We start from the raw sequence: 14,089 nt of genomic DNA on the forward strand, positions 1-14,089 counted from the left end.
GCAGGAATGCGCTGAAAATCGCATAACTTGGAAATTCATCTGTCCCAATTCCCCACACTTTGGAGGTTCATGGGAAAGTATGATCAAGGTGACTAAGACGATCCTGTTCAAGGTCATAGGGCAACAGCTCCTTTCTTATGAGGAACTTTGCACTGTGCTCATTCAGGTCGAATGTCTTCTCAATTCGCGTCCGCTAACAATACTAAGCTCTGACCCTGCCGAACCTTCGGCTCTTACTCCAAGTCACTTCCTACATACTGCGCCTCTATTCTCCTTGCCTGCGCCTGATGTCAATCCAGACAAAATTAACTTGGTTGACAGGTACTCGTTAATAGATAAAATGGTCCAATCGTTTTGGAATCGTTGGAGGATGGAATATTTGCACGGATTGCAAGTTCGTTTGAAATGGAATACGCCTTCCGTACCTATTACGCCGGGAACTGTCGTCGTAGTTATAAATGACAACGTACCGCCTCTGGCTTGGCCTCTAGCAGTAGTAGAGAAAGTGCATCCCTCGAAAGACGGCGTCATACGCGTAGCGACCGTTAAAATTTCCGGGAGAACTTACGTCCGTCCGGTCGTTCGCTTATGCCCTCTTCCGACGCAATAAGCGTAACAATTATAGTCTCATAATTTAGTACTAAGTAGCTCATACGTTAAGACTTTATTCTCTTTTATAATAATTCTACAAATAATTAATATTTTTTAATATACTTTCGTAAATATACACATACTTATATGAAATACGCCCATGCGCAATACGCGTTCTTAAAAGAGGCAATTCTACCTCATACCTTATGAGAGCTTTTCTTAAAGGTGACCCTTTAAGGGCGGGTGGATGGTTGCGCCAAGTTATAATTAAGTCTTAAATAATAATTTAAAATTTCATTGGTGTTCCTATTCTCCCATATCCAACCTAAAACAGCACTGAACGATTCTCCGTGAAGGGACTGGCGCCCTCATACGCCTCAAAAACACTAGAACGCAGAGCTGTCACTTAAATTAACGGAAGCAAACGATTAAGACGTTTGCGGACGACTTGCTTTCCGATTGCGAAAAGTAACGGGCAATACGAGTTTACTGGCTGCCTGAAAATAAGCCATAAAATATCATAATATACCTTAGAAGTTTCAATGAGATCCTTTTAAGCATAATTCCCATATTTATGTGTGTGCCGAAATATAACATAAGTGGTGGTGTTCGAGAAGAGAGGACTTCGTGAGGAATATTTGGATCAACGGACGGCGTGCTCCTACCCATGAAAAATAAGGTCAAGTAAGTGCTGTCTTCCTTGTGCTCTGATTCCTTGTATCTTTCTTTTGTACACCAATTTACCGCAAAAAATACAGTCCACTCATTCGAAATAAAAATCTTAAATAACTTAATATAACTTGGCGCATACAATAAGTATTATGAAAATTAAGCTTAATTTGCTATACTCCGCGAACAGCAGGAGAATCTGTATGGTGTAATTTATAATTACTTCAATCCGTATACTCCACACCAAACAGATCTTCGGCAATGAACCCTCTACGCACGTTTCGCTCCGAAACCGGAGCATCCTCAGGTGATGTTGACTTTACAATGAATAATTGTTAAGTCAATGGATTGAAGTAATTATAAATTACACCATACAGATTCTCCTGCTGTTCGCGGAGTATAGCAAATTAAGCTTAATTTTCATATAGGAGGGATCTTTGGCTGTGGTTGTTGAATAAGTGTTATTATTCAGTAAATGAAATGTTGGCTATGAATAAAAATAATTAAAAAATATTAAGTAAAGCATTTAAAAATAAAAATGAAAATAAATTTTGAAAATGACATTTATTATAACAATTGACATCAATATTTAAATTATATAATTTTTTGTTTTAGTTAAAATATGACTTATGCTTTAATACGATTTTATTTTTAATTTTTTTAATATGTAACTATTTATGAGTTCACTGCTTAAATAATATTGCACGCCTGAAATGGTGAACTGTGAGCCCCAAACTTTTAGCTCATAAGACCTTTATAATATGTACAGTCTATGCAATAAATGAATTATAATATACTGCTGTTGCCCGCGACTTCGTCTGCGTTTGATTTTGTTTTTTGACGTGGCATTAAATTTAGTTGTAGATATAAAAAAATTAAAGTATGTAGTATCGCTAAGCCTTAAATGAGGGGTTTGCTGCTGTCCGCTTAGGAGTTCTGTCCTCTTTCTCCAACCACAGTTTGGGCAAAATTAAATACATATTATAACCTCTATAGTACAAAAATAATGAATAAAATCGATTATAATTTGTCGGAGTTATGGTGTAAAATCGTCAAACACTCATGGACCCTCTTCCAGAGGAACCGAGCTTAATGTCGGGATAAAAAGTATCCTATATTACTTCTAACACTTCCAAGAATATGTGTACATAGTTTCATGAGGATCGGTTAAGTAGTTTTTGCGTGAAAGCGTTACAAACAAACTTACATATACATTTATAATATTAGTAGGGATTATGGATTTCCGCAAAGTAAAGTCAAATGCTTGTATCCAATAGATAAATAAGTTAATAATAAAAAAGTTACTAAACTAAGCTCATTCAGACGGTTGTCAACCGCGGAGACTAGTTGGCCTTGGACTCACAAAGCTGGGTTGCTGCCCAATGCGCCAATCGGCCGTCAATGATGCTGACGTTGGTGATGGGTTGCTGATGATGATGATGATGATAAAACTTGCAGGCGAACAACCACGTCAACAATGGCGAGTACTCCTCGGCCGTGGAGTTGTACAACTCGGCCATCGCCCTGTGCCCGAACAGCGCCATCTTGTACTCCAACAGGGCCGCGGCTCTGATGAGGCGATGCTGGTGAGTACATCCCCCTTTTATATAAGGTTATTCATTCGATGCTATCGGATTTTAGTAGTTTTATATTTTACTAGATTTTGCCCGCGGCTTCGCTCACGTTAAGTTCAATTTTTGATTTGATAAATTTTAAATGCAAAGGGTTGCTGCTAATAGAAGAATATGAACGGAAATAACTTTAAAAAATCAGAAACTTTCATATAAATTTTTCATCCCCTATTTTGATGCCTAAGGAGTTGGAATGTTTAAAATTTGTGTAACACGTATTTCTTTATTTTTAATAGAAAACCTAGAATCAAAATTTCATGGATGTAACTTGAAAAATAAATTGATAAATGAAGGTTTTTATACAAACTTTCATCACCCATTTATCCCTCTTAGGGATGGAATTTTCAAAATCCTTCTTAGCGGATGCCTACGTTGTAATAACTATCTGTGTGCAAAATTTCAGCCCGAACCGTCGAGTGGTTTGAGCTGTGCGTTGATAGTTCAGTCAGTCAGTCAGTCACCTTTGCCTTTTATATATATAGATGAAGCTCTTCTAATAATTTAAAATGACATAGTGAGATGGTGATAACAAAATAAAAACACCCGGCTAATTTTGTTGTGGGCTTCTTCTTAGACCAGGACGCGTTTGGAACCCTCGTAGCTTTAGTTTTAAGTTTCTTCTCACTACCGTGTAATTCTTATGTACGCATCAAAGGTGCCACCTATGGGCCTACTTGAATAAAGATATTTTTGACTTTGACTATGACTTTGCGGTGACAGCCAAGTGGTTACGACTTTCGAATCCCAGCACACAATGTGCGTGTTTGAACCTCTTTGGCTCAACGGTGAGCGCTGTAAATTTAAGCAGGAGGTCTCGGGTTGCCAGGAGGCAAAGTAATTATGGAATTTATAAATTCTGAATTTTCTCTGGTCTGGGGGGAGGCTTCGACCGTGGCTAGTTACCCTACCCTATTAGCCCTACCGACAAAGATGGCACGTCTAAGCGATCTAACGTTCCGGTACGATGTCTTGTAGTATTTTGTATGTGAAATGCCTGTGAAACCGTCGGTCATAGGTAGACTTGGGGTGTTCTCAGTGGCGTACACAGGGCCACGGTATGAAAGCGTGACTGTAGAATAAAATGAAATTATTACCCGAGTTATACAAAATTTGATGGTTATGCTGTGCTTTTACGCATGTGTGAAGTGCACGTCACTGTGTAGGGTATTCACTAAATTTTAATATTGTTATGTTTGACGGCTAATTGGCGCAGCTTTCTGAGTCCATGGCCGTGGGTTCGATTCCCGAAACTGGAAAGATGTTTGTTTGACGAACATGAATGTCTTTCAATGGCTGGGTGTATATGTGTATATCATAAGTATTTATGTATATTATTCATAAAAATATTCCTTAGTCGTTTTAGAACCTATAACACAAGCTACGCTTACTTTGGGGCTAGATTGTCGTAGTATACTTATTTATTTATTATATTTTTGTAGGGCGGGCGATACATACGCAGCCATTAAGGACTGCTACAAAGCCATCAAGCTGGACTCGGGGCACGTGAAGTCCCACTTCCGGCTGGCCAAGGGCCTGATGGACATAAAGAGGGCCCGCGAGGCGCACGAGTGCCTGCTGTACTTCAAGGACAAGTTCCCCAAGCACGCGGAGAGCCACGCCGTGTTCCTGCTGCAGAAGGACATCAACGTGGCCCTCGAGACCATGGAAACGCAGCCCGACGAAGGTTGGAACACAACATTAAATAAAAAACGTGTGTGTACTTCTGTACACGCGTTAGAAGCTATACTTTTATTTATTTATTTATACACTTTATTTGTACATCACAGATAGGATAAAAAAACAATGGACACAACAAAAATAAAATTAAAAAGTAAAACAAAGGGCGGCCTTATCGCTTTGTAGCGATCTCTTCCAGGCAACCTTAGAATTAGGAAAACCAAGGGAAACCGATTGGTGGGGTGTAATATTATTATATACATGTTTACGAATAATTACACACTAATACTTCTTTGGCGTAACAGGATAAAAAAATCATCATACCTCAATCATTCTACGTTTGTAAAAAAAATTACAATAACAATAGAAATAAGGTGTTTAATACATTAAAAGTTTTATCATAACGCATTATCTAGTGAAATAATATATATTTAAATATCACAAAAGAAATATGTCAGCATTATAAAAAAATGGACTTAATAAACATAACTAAATTTGGAATACTAATAGACTCATTATCGGAAAACCAAGTTTCACTCAACATTAAGATATAAGATTTTTGTACAATTGAATCCCGCAGACTTTGACAATTGAAAGCGTACACTGTCAAACCTTATAGCTAACTTCAGGTTTGTTTTTTGCCACGGTGTGCGCGCGCATCGTAAAAGTTTACTCTCATCATTTTGCCCTAACGCGCCAAAAGAAGTATGTCGTTTATGCAAGTATAGTTCGCGTCGTGTTCAAGGTGCAAGTGTCGCTTATTCAATTATAGTTACACGTTTCGTATACGGAAAGCAATTAGTGTCGTTTATACAGGTTTAACACGTCGCGTATACAAGGCTCAAATGTCGTTTATTCAAGTTTAGTACGTCTCGTATAAAAGCTCAAATGTTGTTTATTCAATTATAGTACGTCTCGTATACGGTAAGCAAGTGTCGTTTATGCAGGTTTAATACGTCTCGTATATATGGCTCGAGTGTAGTTTATGCAAGTTTAGTACGTCTCGCATAAAAAGCGAAAGTGTCTTTTATGCAAGTATAGTACGCCTCGTGTTCAAGGTGCAAGTGTCGTTTATTCAATTATAGTTCGTCTCGTATACAGGCAGCAAGTGTCGTTTATGAAGGGATATAATACGTCTCGTATGTAAGGCGCGGGTGTGGTTTATACAAGTATAGGACGTCTCAAATTCAAGTAGCAAGTGTTGTTTATGCCATTTTAGTACGTCTCGTATACAAGGAACAAGTGTCGTTTATGTAAGTTTAGTACGTCTCGTATACAAGGCACAAGTGTCGTTTATGTAAGTTTAGTACGTCTCGTATACAAGGCACAAGTGTCGTTTATGTAAGTTTAGTACGTCTCGTATACAAGGCACAAGTGTCGTTTATGTAAGTTTAGTACGTCTCGTATACAAGGCACAAGTGTCGTTTATGTAAGTTTAGTACGTATCGTATACAAGGCACAAGTGTCGTTTATGTAAGTTTAGTACGTCTCGTATACAAGGCACAAGTGGCGTTTATGTAAGTTTAGTACGTCTCGTATACAAGGCACAAGTGTCGTTTATGTAAGTTTAGTACGTCTCGTATACAAGGCACAAGTGGCGTTTATGTAAGTTTAGTACGTCTCGTATACAAGGCACAAGTGTCGTTTATGTAAGTTTAGTACGTCTCGTATACAAGGCACAAGTGTCGTTTATGTAAGTTTAGTACGTCTCGGTATACAAGGCTCAAGTGTCGTTTATGTAAGTTTAGTACGTCTCGTATACAAGGCCCAAGTTTCGTTTATGTAAGTTTAGTACGTCTCGTATACAAGGCACAAATGTCGTTTATGTAAGTTTAGTACGTCTCGTATACAAGGCACAAGTGTCGTTTATGTAAGTTTAGTACGTCTCGTATACAAGGCACAAGTGTCGTTTATGTAAGTTTAGTACGTCTCGTATACAAGGCACAAGTGGCGTTTATGTAAGTTTAGTACGTCTCGTATACAAGGCACAAGTGTCGTTTATGTAAGTTTAGTACGTCTCGTATACAAGGCACAAGGGTTTTTTTGCAAGTTAAGTACGTCTCGTATACGGGAAGGAAGTGTCGTTTATGCAAGTTTACCATGTCTCGTATATAAAGCGCAAGTGTCGTTTATGTAAGTTTAGTACGTCTCGTATACAAGGCACAAGTGCCGTTTATGTAAGTTTAGTACGTCTCGTATACAAGGCACAAGTGTCGTTTATGTAAGTTTAGTACGTCTCGGTAACAAGGCACAAGGGTTTTTTTGCAAGTTAAGTACGTCTCGTATACGGGAAGGAAGTGTCGTTTACGCAAGTTATGTCTCGTATATAAAGCGCAAGTGTCGTTTATGTAAGTTTAGTACGTTTCGTATTCTAGGTGCAAGGTTCGTTTATACAATTTTAGTACGTCTCGTATACAGGAAGCAAGTGGCGTTTATGCAAGTTTAGTACGTCTCGTATTCAAACTTATAACGCCGGTTTTTCGCCGGTTCCGTAAAATTTATATGCATTTTTAAAAATGTATTAAATGCTTATATTTCCCCCAAGAGTAGGTTAAAAAAATGAATGAAAATACATAAACTTACAAATTAAAGAACATAGTACATATAGTATAGAGGCAGGCGTTACTTTGCGGAATTCCATGATGATATATAATGAAAAGTAAGCTTAATTCTAACATATACTCCGCGAAAAGCAGAAGAATTTGTATGGTGTAATACATAACACACATACGTAAAATAGTATATATTAAACAGCCAAAAATGGTGATGGCCTTGAAGTGAAGTGGTGCGTGGGTTCCAGTGGACGAGGACGGGCAGTCGGGCAGCGCGCTCGAGCGACAGTCGCGCAGCACCGCGCTGGACTACAGCTGTCGCTTCCTCGGCCACTGCAACACCACCACCGACATCAAGGAAGCCAACTTCCTCGGGCCCGACGCTAACTTCGTGGCGGCTGGGTAAGTTGCTGTCAGTGGTCACTCTGCCTGATCTCTTTCCAGAAGCCGCACGGGAATAGTCAAAGTCAAAAATATCTTTATTCAAGTAGGCCCATAGGTCGCACTTTTGTTGCGTACATAAGAATTACACGGTAGTGAGATGATGGCGATAACCACATTCGTAAACTTAAAGCTACGAGGGTTCCAAACGCGTCCTGGTCTAAGAAGAAGCCCACAACAAACTTAGCCGGGTGTTTTTTGTTTTTTTGTTATCACCATCTCACAATGTCATTTTAAATTATTAGAAGAGCAACCTGGTTAGAGCAATAATTTACACCCAAGCTTTTTTATCGATTACATAGTCCTTTATACTATAATAGGACTTTTCTATAAGCTTACGTTTAATACAAACTTTGAACTTTTTAAGAGACATCTCCAAGATGTCAATTGGTAGTTTAATTTTTAAGTGTAATGTTTTCATAAAATTAAACACAGCAAATGAAAATATATAATAAGTTACAGTTATATTATAAATATATAATAACACATTATAATAAAAAAAAAGGTATTGTGAATGAGAATGATCATCATCACCATAATAAAATATCTCACACACTATAAAAAAATAAATCTAGGAAACAGCAAGTAAGGCTCAAGTGGTCTTTGATAAAAATATCTTATCTCTGAACTTAAACAAAGAGTCAGAGTAAATATCAACTACAGTGCTAAATGTGGTTTAGGGTCTTACATAATCTTGGAACAGGGGAATTGGAGCCAAGAACAATTCTACGCAATGGAGGACAGAGTGGAGTTATAGGATTACAGGGATAAAAACAGGTACTTGGGTACCTGTTAATTATCTAAAACTGGATAATAATTGACTTATACACAAACTGCATGTCTAGAAGTTCCATGCGTTTTTCTAAAGAGTACATTTTAAAGTATGCTAGCCTTTTCTGTAGCAGTATCTGCCTTCCGAACCGGTGGTAGAATCACTACAAACAGACAGACTTGACGTTTCAAAAGTGCTTATATTAGGCCTACTTGAAATAAATGAATTTTGAATTTTGAATTTTTTGAATTTTTCTTGTATGTATATTTATGTATATACACCGTGTTACCGAATTACGAAATACTGTTGAAGGGTGCATAAGAATATTTCGTAAGGATCACCCTGTAAAAATATTAAATCAAAAGTAGCATATTTATTTTTCCATACAAACAAATTCAAACATTCTAAATGTTCATTTATGATGTGATGACAACCCTATTGAATGTAAAAGACCGACACGTGCATAGTACCTACGCTACACGACGCGTACCTAATAAAGTGTGATACTTGATTTTGAATTTGCATGTGATAGCAGGGCTGTGGGAACTCCCTACACAAGACTGTCCAGTAGTGGACGTCAATCCGTTGATATGATGATGATACTACATAGTATTAAAAATTGAAGAAACAAAAGAAGTTTTATTTTTATTTTTTTATTTTTGTACTGTATTTTATGTGTGTTTCTATATTGGCCTAGTTGCTTCAAGTAATAAATAAATTTACTATTATTTATTATTTGCGTTCTTCCTTTTGCTAAGTTTCTTTCCGGCTTCTTCTCGGTAGAATCTGCTTTCCGAACCGAATTTTATCTGTAGTAATTTGTGGCCAGTATTTTAAATGCGCTTAGTTTATTTTAATTTTAAATAAACAAATGGAATAAATAAATTATTACAGTTTACATTTGAATGTGTGCGATGCGCTTGCAGATCGGACGACGGCAGTTTGTTCATCTGGTGCCGGAAGTCGGGCAACATCATCCGGTGCCTGCGCGGGGACGAGTCCATCGTCAACTGCGTGCAGCTCCACCCCACCATGTTCCTGTTGGCCACCAGCGGCATCGAGGCCGTCGTGCGCCTCTGGAGCCCTAGGCCCGAGGTAAGGGACCGCTGCGGCTGGGGACGAAACTATCAAGTTAAAAAATCAATTTCATTATGAAGCTTTCATAGATATCTTCCATTTTTACACACTTCATTTATGTGTTTGTATGTTTGTAACCGACTTCTTAGGGCGCGATTTTGACCAGCTTTAAACGGCCAGATTTCATTCAAATATGAAGGGTGAGTGTGCTCAGGAACTTCACAATCTTGTTCCCCCTTCCCCGTTTTACCACAGAACAGCGAGACACCGAGAGCGGTGGCATCCTTATGTGGTTGATATCCCATCAACACGCACGAAACGTTTTTTATCCACGTTTCTGATACGTGCCGCTAAGATGTGGAACGCCCTCCCGGTAACTGTGTTTCCTGCCACGTATAATTTAAGTACCTTCAAGGCTAGAGTGAATAGGCTTTTTCTAGGCAAGCGTGCTCCAACCTAGACCTCATCATTGCTTTCTAACGGGCATGATTGTCGTCAAACGCTGGCCTATCGTTAATAATAAAAAAAAAAATTGCACACCTGTCAAAGACTTATGACAATGCAACAATTCGATTAAAATATTCGATTATCCTGATTAGATTCGCCAGGATACGTCAATGTCTTTACGCATCATTTCTTACTCGCATGAGAGTAAGAGAGATAGAGTGAACTTGCTCGAACTATGCAAGCGTGTTTTGTAGGTTTTTTAAACTATTTTTTAAACAGTTATTTATTACATGTCTCAATATGTAAACAATTTTTCATTTACTTTTTAGTGTAAAGATAGTTTTGTTTGAAAATATAAAAAAAAAGCATACATACATTCATAAAGAATCTCTTTATATTTTATTTGTTTTTATTTATTTCAGCACAATTGTTTTCCTTCTTTTTATTTAAACATAAAAACGAATGAGATTATTAACTTAATAATTGTTTTATTTAGTTTCAAAAATAGAGTATCTAATATGTTTATACAAATTTAGCCGTGGTTTTCTTGTTATCACCATCTCATAGTCCATAATAATTAGCTATAAATTAAGAGCAATTCACACCCAAGTTTGTTTATCGTATCTTTATACTATAATAAAATCCTAGAAAACCTTTATATTAAAATTGGACATTTCTATAAGCTTACGTATCACATAAACTTTAAGTTTACTGTGTGGACAAATTCTGTGTGGTGGAATGGTATTTCCGTAGCCAGTTACCACCCTTCCGACAAAGACGTGCCGCCAACCGATTTAGCGCTATATATGATATTTTATTTTGCCATATTTCACCCAGTACCGGCCCACTACAGACTACCGGGTCTCCTCGTACAATGAGAAGGGCTTAAGGCCGTAGTCCACCACGCTGGCCCAGTGCGGATTGGTGGACTCCACACACCTTTGAGAACATTATGTAGAACTCTCAGGCATACAGGTTTACTCACGATGTTTTTCTTCACCGTTGAAGCAAGTGATATTTTAACTACTCAAAACGCGCATAAGTTAGAAAAGTTAGAGGTGCGTGCTGGGATTCGAACTCGGCCCCCCGAAAGTGAAGTCGAGCTCCTACCCAATGCGCTATAACCGCTTCATTTTTTTTATACTTATATACATATATCACCGCTTAATTTTTTGCCATATATATATTTGTATCCTTTAATATAACATTTATGCATTTTCGATACAAAATAATTTCGCCGCTTCATATCAGCAATTATTTAAGTATAAGTTTACTTGACTTTTAAATTTGTTTTAAATTTTATTTGTTTCTTTACGCCGCTTTCAATCGCTTTATGACAAACCAAAGACGTTCGGGATATGGGTGTAACATAAAGGCTAGTGATTTTATATTATTTTATCCTCTTGTGTTAACAGATATAATCCAATGTGTAAACGAATTCTTTGCAATTTTTTCTCATACAAAAGGCGAACTTAATGCTTAAGCATTTTCTACCAGCCAACCTTTGGAAGTGTGGGAAAAATGACTGTGGGTGTGGCCAAAATAATATAGGCAATATATAAAAATTTAAATTAATTATCATATGTATAATTTATTGTTAGCTGTATTTACCTAACATGCTTTGAATCCACTATTTAAGATTCTGAAACATTAGGTATATTGCCAAAATTAAAACAACCAATTATTATGTATGAATTTAAAAAAAAGAACGTAGTCATTCACGCCATAAAACAAAATTAGATTATTGATTATAGAATTCGAATCCGCGCCATTTTCCTTTTTTACAAAAAATTAGCGATTTAAGTTTTGACAGCACACCGCGAAATATTTTAAATGTTTTATATTTTTGTATATTTATAATTATATTTTTCGAATTCCTAAGAAAATGAAAATAATGAAGTAAATCAATATAAATTTTCTGCCGAGTAGTACGTCGGGATCGGGACCGTCCCAAATTATTCGAGTCGATTTTAATAATTGCAACAGTACAAAATTCTAATTACTACCACAATAAATAATTCTTTCATTAATAATTGGTTTATTTGTGTATCAGCTCACTAGAGGCAGGCGGTTTTAATGTTAGCTGAAAGCTGACTGTTCCAGAATCTATTAAATAGGTTTTACATTATGAGAGTAGATACAGTCGTGTATGCAACTGTTGATAATTAGGTATTAAAACATTCATGTTTTATATATGTTGATACTAGATCCACATTCGTGTTTTAATACCTTTAATTATAAAACAGTTGCATAAATAACATATAAAACATGAGCCTCACGGAGAGCGGTCGCAGGACGGGCAGTGCGAGGCGCGCGCGGTGGCGGAGCCGGGCGCGGCGGCGGCGGCCAACCAGCAGCGCATGCGCAGCGACCCGTTCGAGGCCATGCTGCTCAACATCAGCTTCGCGGGCGGCGGCGACCGCGAGCTGCACTCGCCCGCCTGCCGCGCCACGTGAGCCCCGTTGCTGTTACTCTTCACTCAGAATCATCATCATCATCGTCATCATCGTCATCATCGTCATCATCATCATCGTCGTCATAATCATCATGGTCATCATATTCGTCGTCATCATCATCGTCGTCATCATCATCATCGTCGTCATCATCATCATCGTCATCATCATCATCACCATCATCACCATCATCACCATCATCATCATCATCGTCATCATATTTTCATCACCACAGCAAACCATTACCGGCCCACTACTTTCTTCCAGGCAACCAATGACGTTAAAGGTAAAAAACATAGAAAAGAGGTAGGTGGTGCAATCAATAAGATTTAAAATTATACAAATAAAATATATATATAATATAAATAAATATATTACATATAAATACAAATAAAATATAAGACATATAACATCCTCAATTTATATGAAATACATAAATAATTAAAATTACACACTTAAAATGATCCGCTTCAGCGATGTTCGGCTGATAGAGACCAATAATGATCCTTCACTAGTATGTGTATGTATATTATTCATATTCATCAGTCATCTTAGTACGCATAACAAGCTAAGCTTACTTTGGGACTAGATGGCGATGTGTGTACTGTCGTAGTATATTTATTATTATGTTGTTTTTTTTATATAGTTAGAATTGACGGACAAAGCTTATTGCCCACCTGATCCTGATGGAAAAGTTAAAACCATGGCCTATAGACAGGGCAACACTTCGCAGGATATGCTAGGAACACGTCCTGCAACTGTGATTACACCGGCAACCACACCCTTCAGACCGGAACACATTATTACAAAATTGCTGCTTAGCGGCAGAAATAAGCATGGCCGTAGTACTTCCCCTGTGCCTGTGATTACACCGGCAACCACACCCTGCAGACCGGAACACATTAATACAAAATTTCTGCTTAGCGGCAGAAATAAGCATGGCCGTAGTACTTCCCCTGTGCCTGTGATTACACCGGCAACCACACCCTGCAGACCGGAACACATTATTACAAAATTGCTGCTTAGCGGCAGAAATAAGCATGGCCGTAGTACTTCCCCTGTGCCTGTGATTACACCGGCAACCACACCCTGCAGACCGGAACACATTAATACAAAATTTCTGCTTAGCGGCAGAAATAAGCATGGCCGTAGTAATTCCCCGGACGAGCTCTGTCACTCGGACAGCTCTACTACCACTAAAATGTCGACTGTTGAATGAATTACAACACTACGTACGCAAAACTAATTTGACTCCCCTTTTTTGTGTTGCAGGTAAACTCAGCCTACAGATCTCTTAGTACGGATTTCAAGCAACCATTAATTAAACAAGTCATTTGTAAATATAATTATTATTCTATATAGCGATATTATTAAAATTATTATTTTTATTATTAGTTATTGTTACGACCTTTATCACCCTTGATTTACGTTTTATAGTATTTATATCCTGCGATCAATAATGTACTAGGTGTACCATGCAAAATCTAGGAAGCTAAATATTATGTTTAAAAATATTAAATATAATTTTATCAATTTATAATGCATATAAATATGTTCGGAACGATTTGCCAGAGATTGCCAGAGAGTCGCAGGTTCAAATCCTGTCGGTTCCGAAAATGGATTTGTCGACATTTCGACTTAAGAAATCTCTTTTAACTATGCAGATCGTGACTCCAACGAGTCCACCGGCGTAACCTTTTGGAAATTCTAGAATGTTCTTTACCTAGAGATCTCACAATAATATAGCTCTTGGAAGTTTTTTTTTACAATGACAGGGAC

General features: G+C 37.6%; 1 protein-coding gene across 1 annotated transcript in view; it reads left to right on the forward strand.

Moving 5' to 3' along the window:
* Nucleotides 1–13,698, forward strand: part of LOC120629705 (WD and tetratricopeptide repeats protein 1) — a 31,840-nt gene extending 18,142 nt beyond the window's left edge. The window contains exons 8-13 of the mRNA XM_039898693.1: nt 2,719–2,846; nt 4,331–4,575; nt 7,369–7,522; nt 9,260–9,428; nt 12,152–12,309; nt 13,583–13,698. Coding sequence (XP_039754627.1) covers nt 2,719–2,846; nt 4,331–4,575; nt 7,369–7,522; nt 9,260–9,428; nt 12,152–12,309; nt 13,583–13,586 — 858 coding nt within the window. The 3' untranslated portion in view covers nt 13,587–13,698. The remainder of the gene's footprint in view (nt 1–2,718; nt 2,847–4,330; nt 4,576–7,368; nt 7,523–9,259; nt 9,429–12,151; nt 12,310–13,582) is intronic.
* Nucleotides 13,699–14,089: the final 391 nt, after the last annotated feature.

Source organism: Pararge aegeria, chromosome 15 (assembly GCF_905163445.1).
Source record: "Pararge aegeria chromosome 15, ilParAegt1.1, whole genome shotgun sequence".
NCBI lineage: Eukaryota > Metazoa > Arthropoda > Insecta > Lepidoptera > Nymphalidae > Pararge > Pararge aegeria.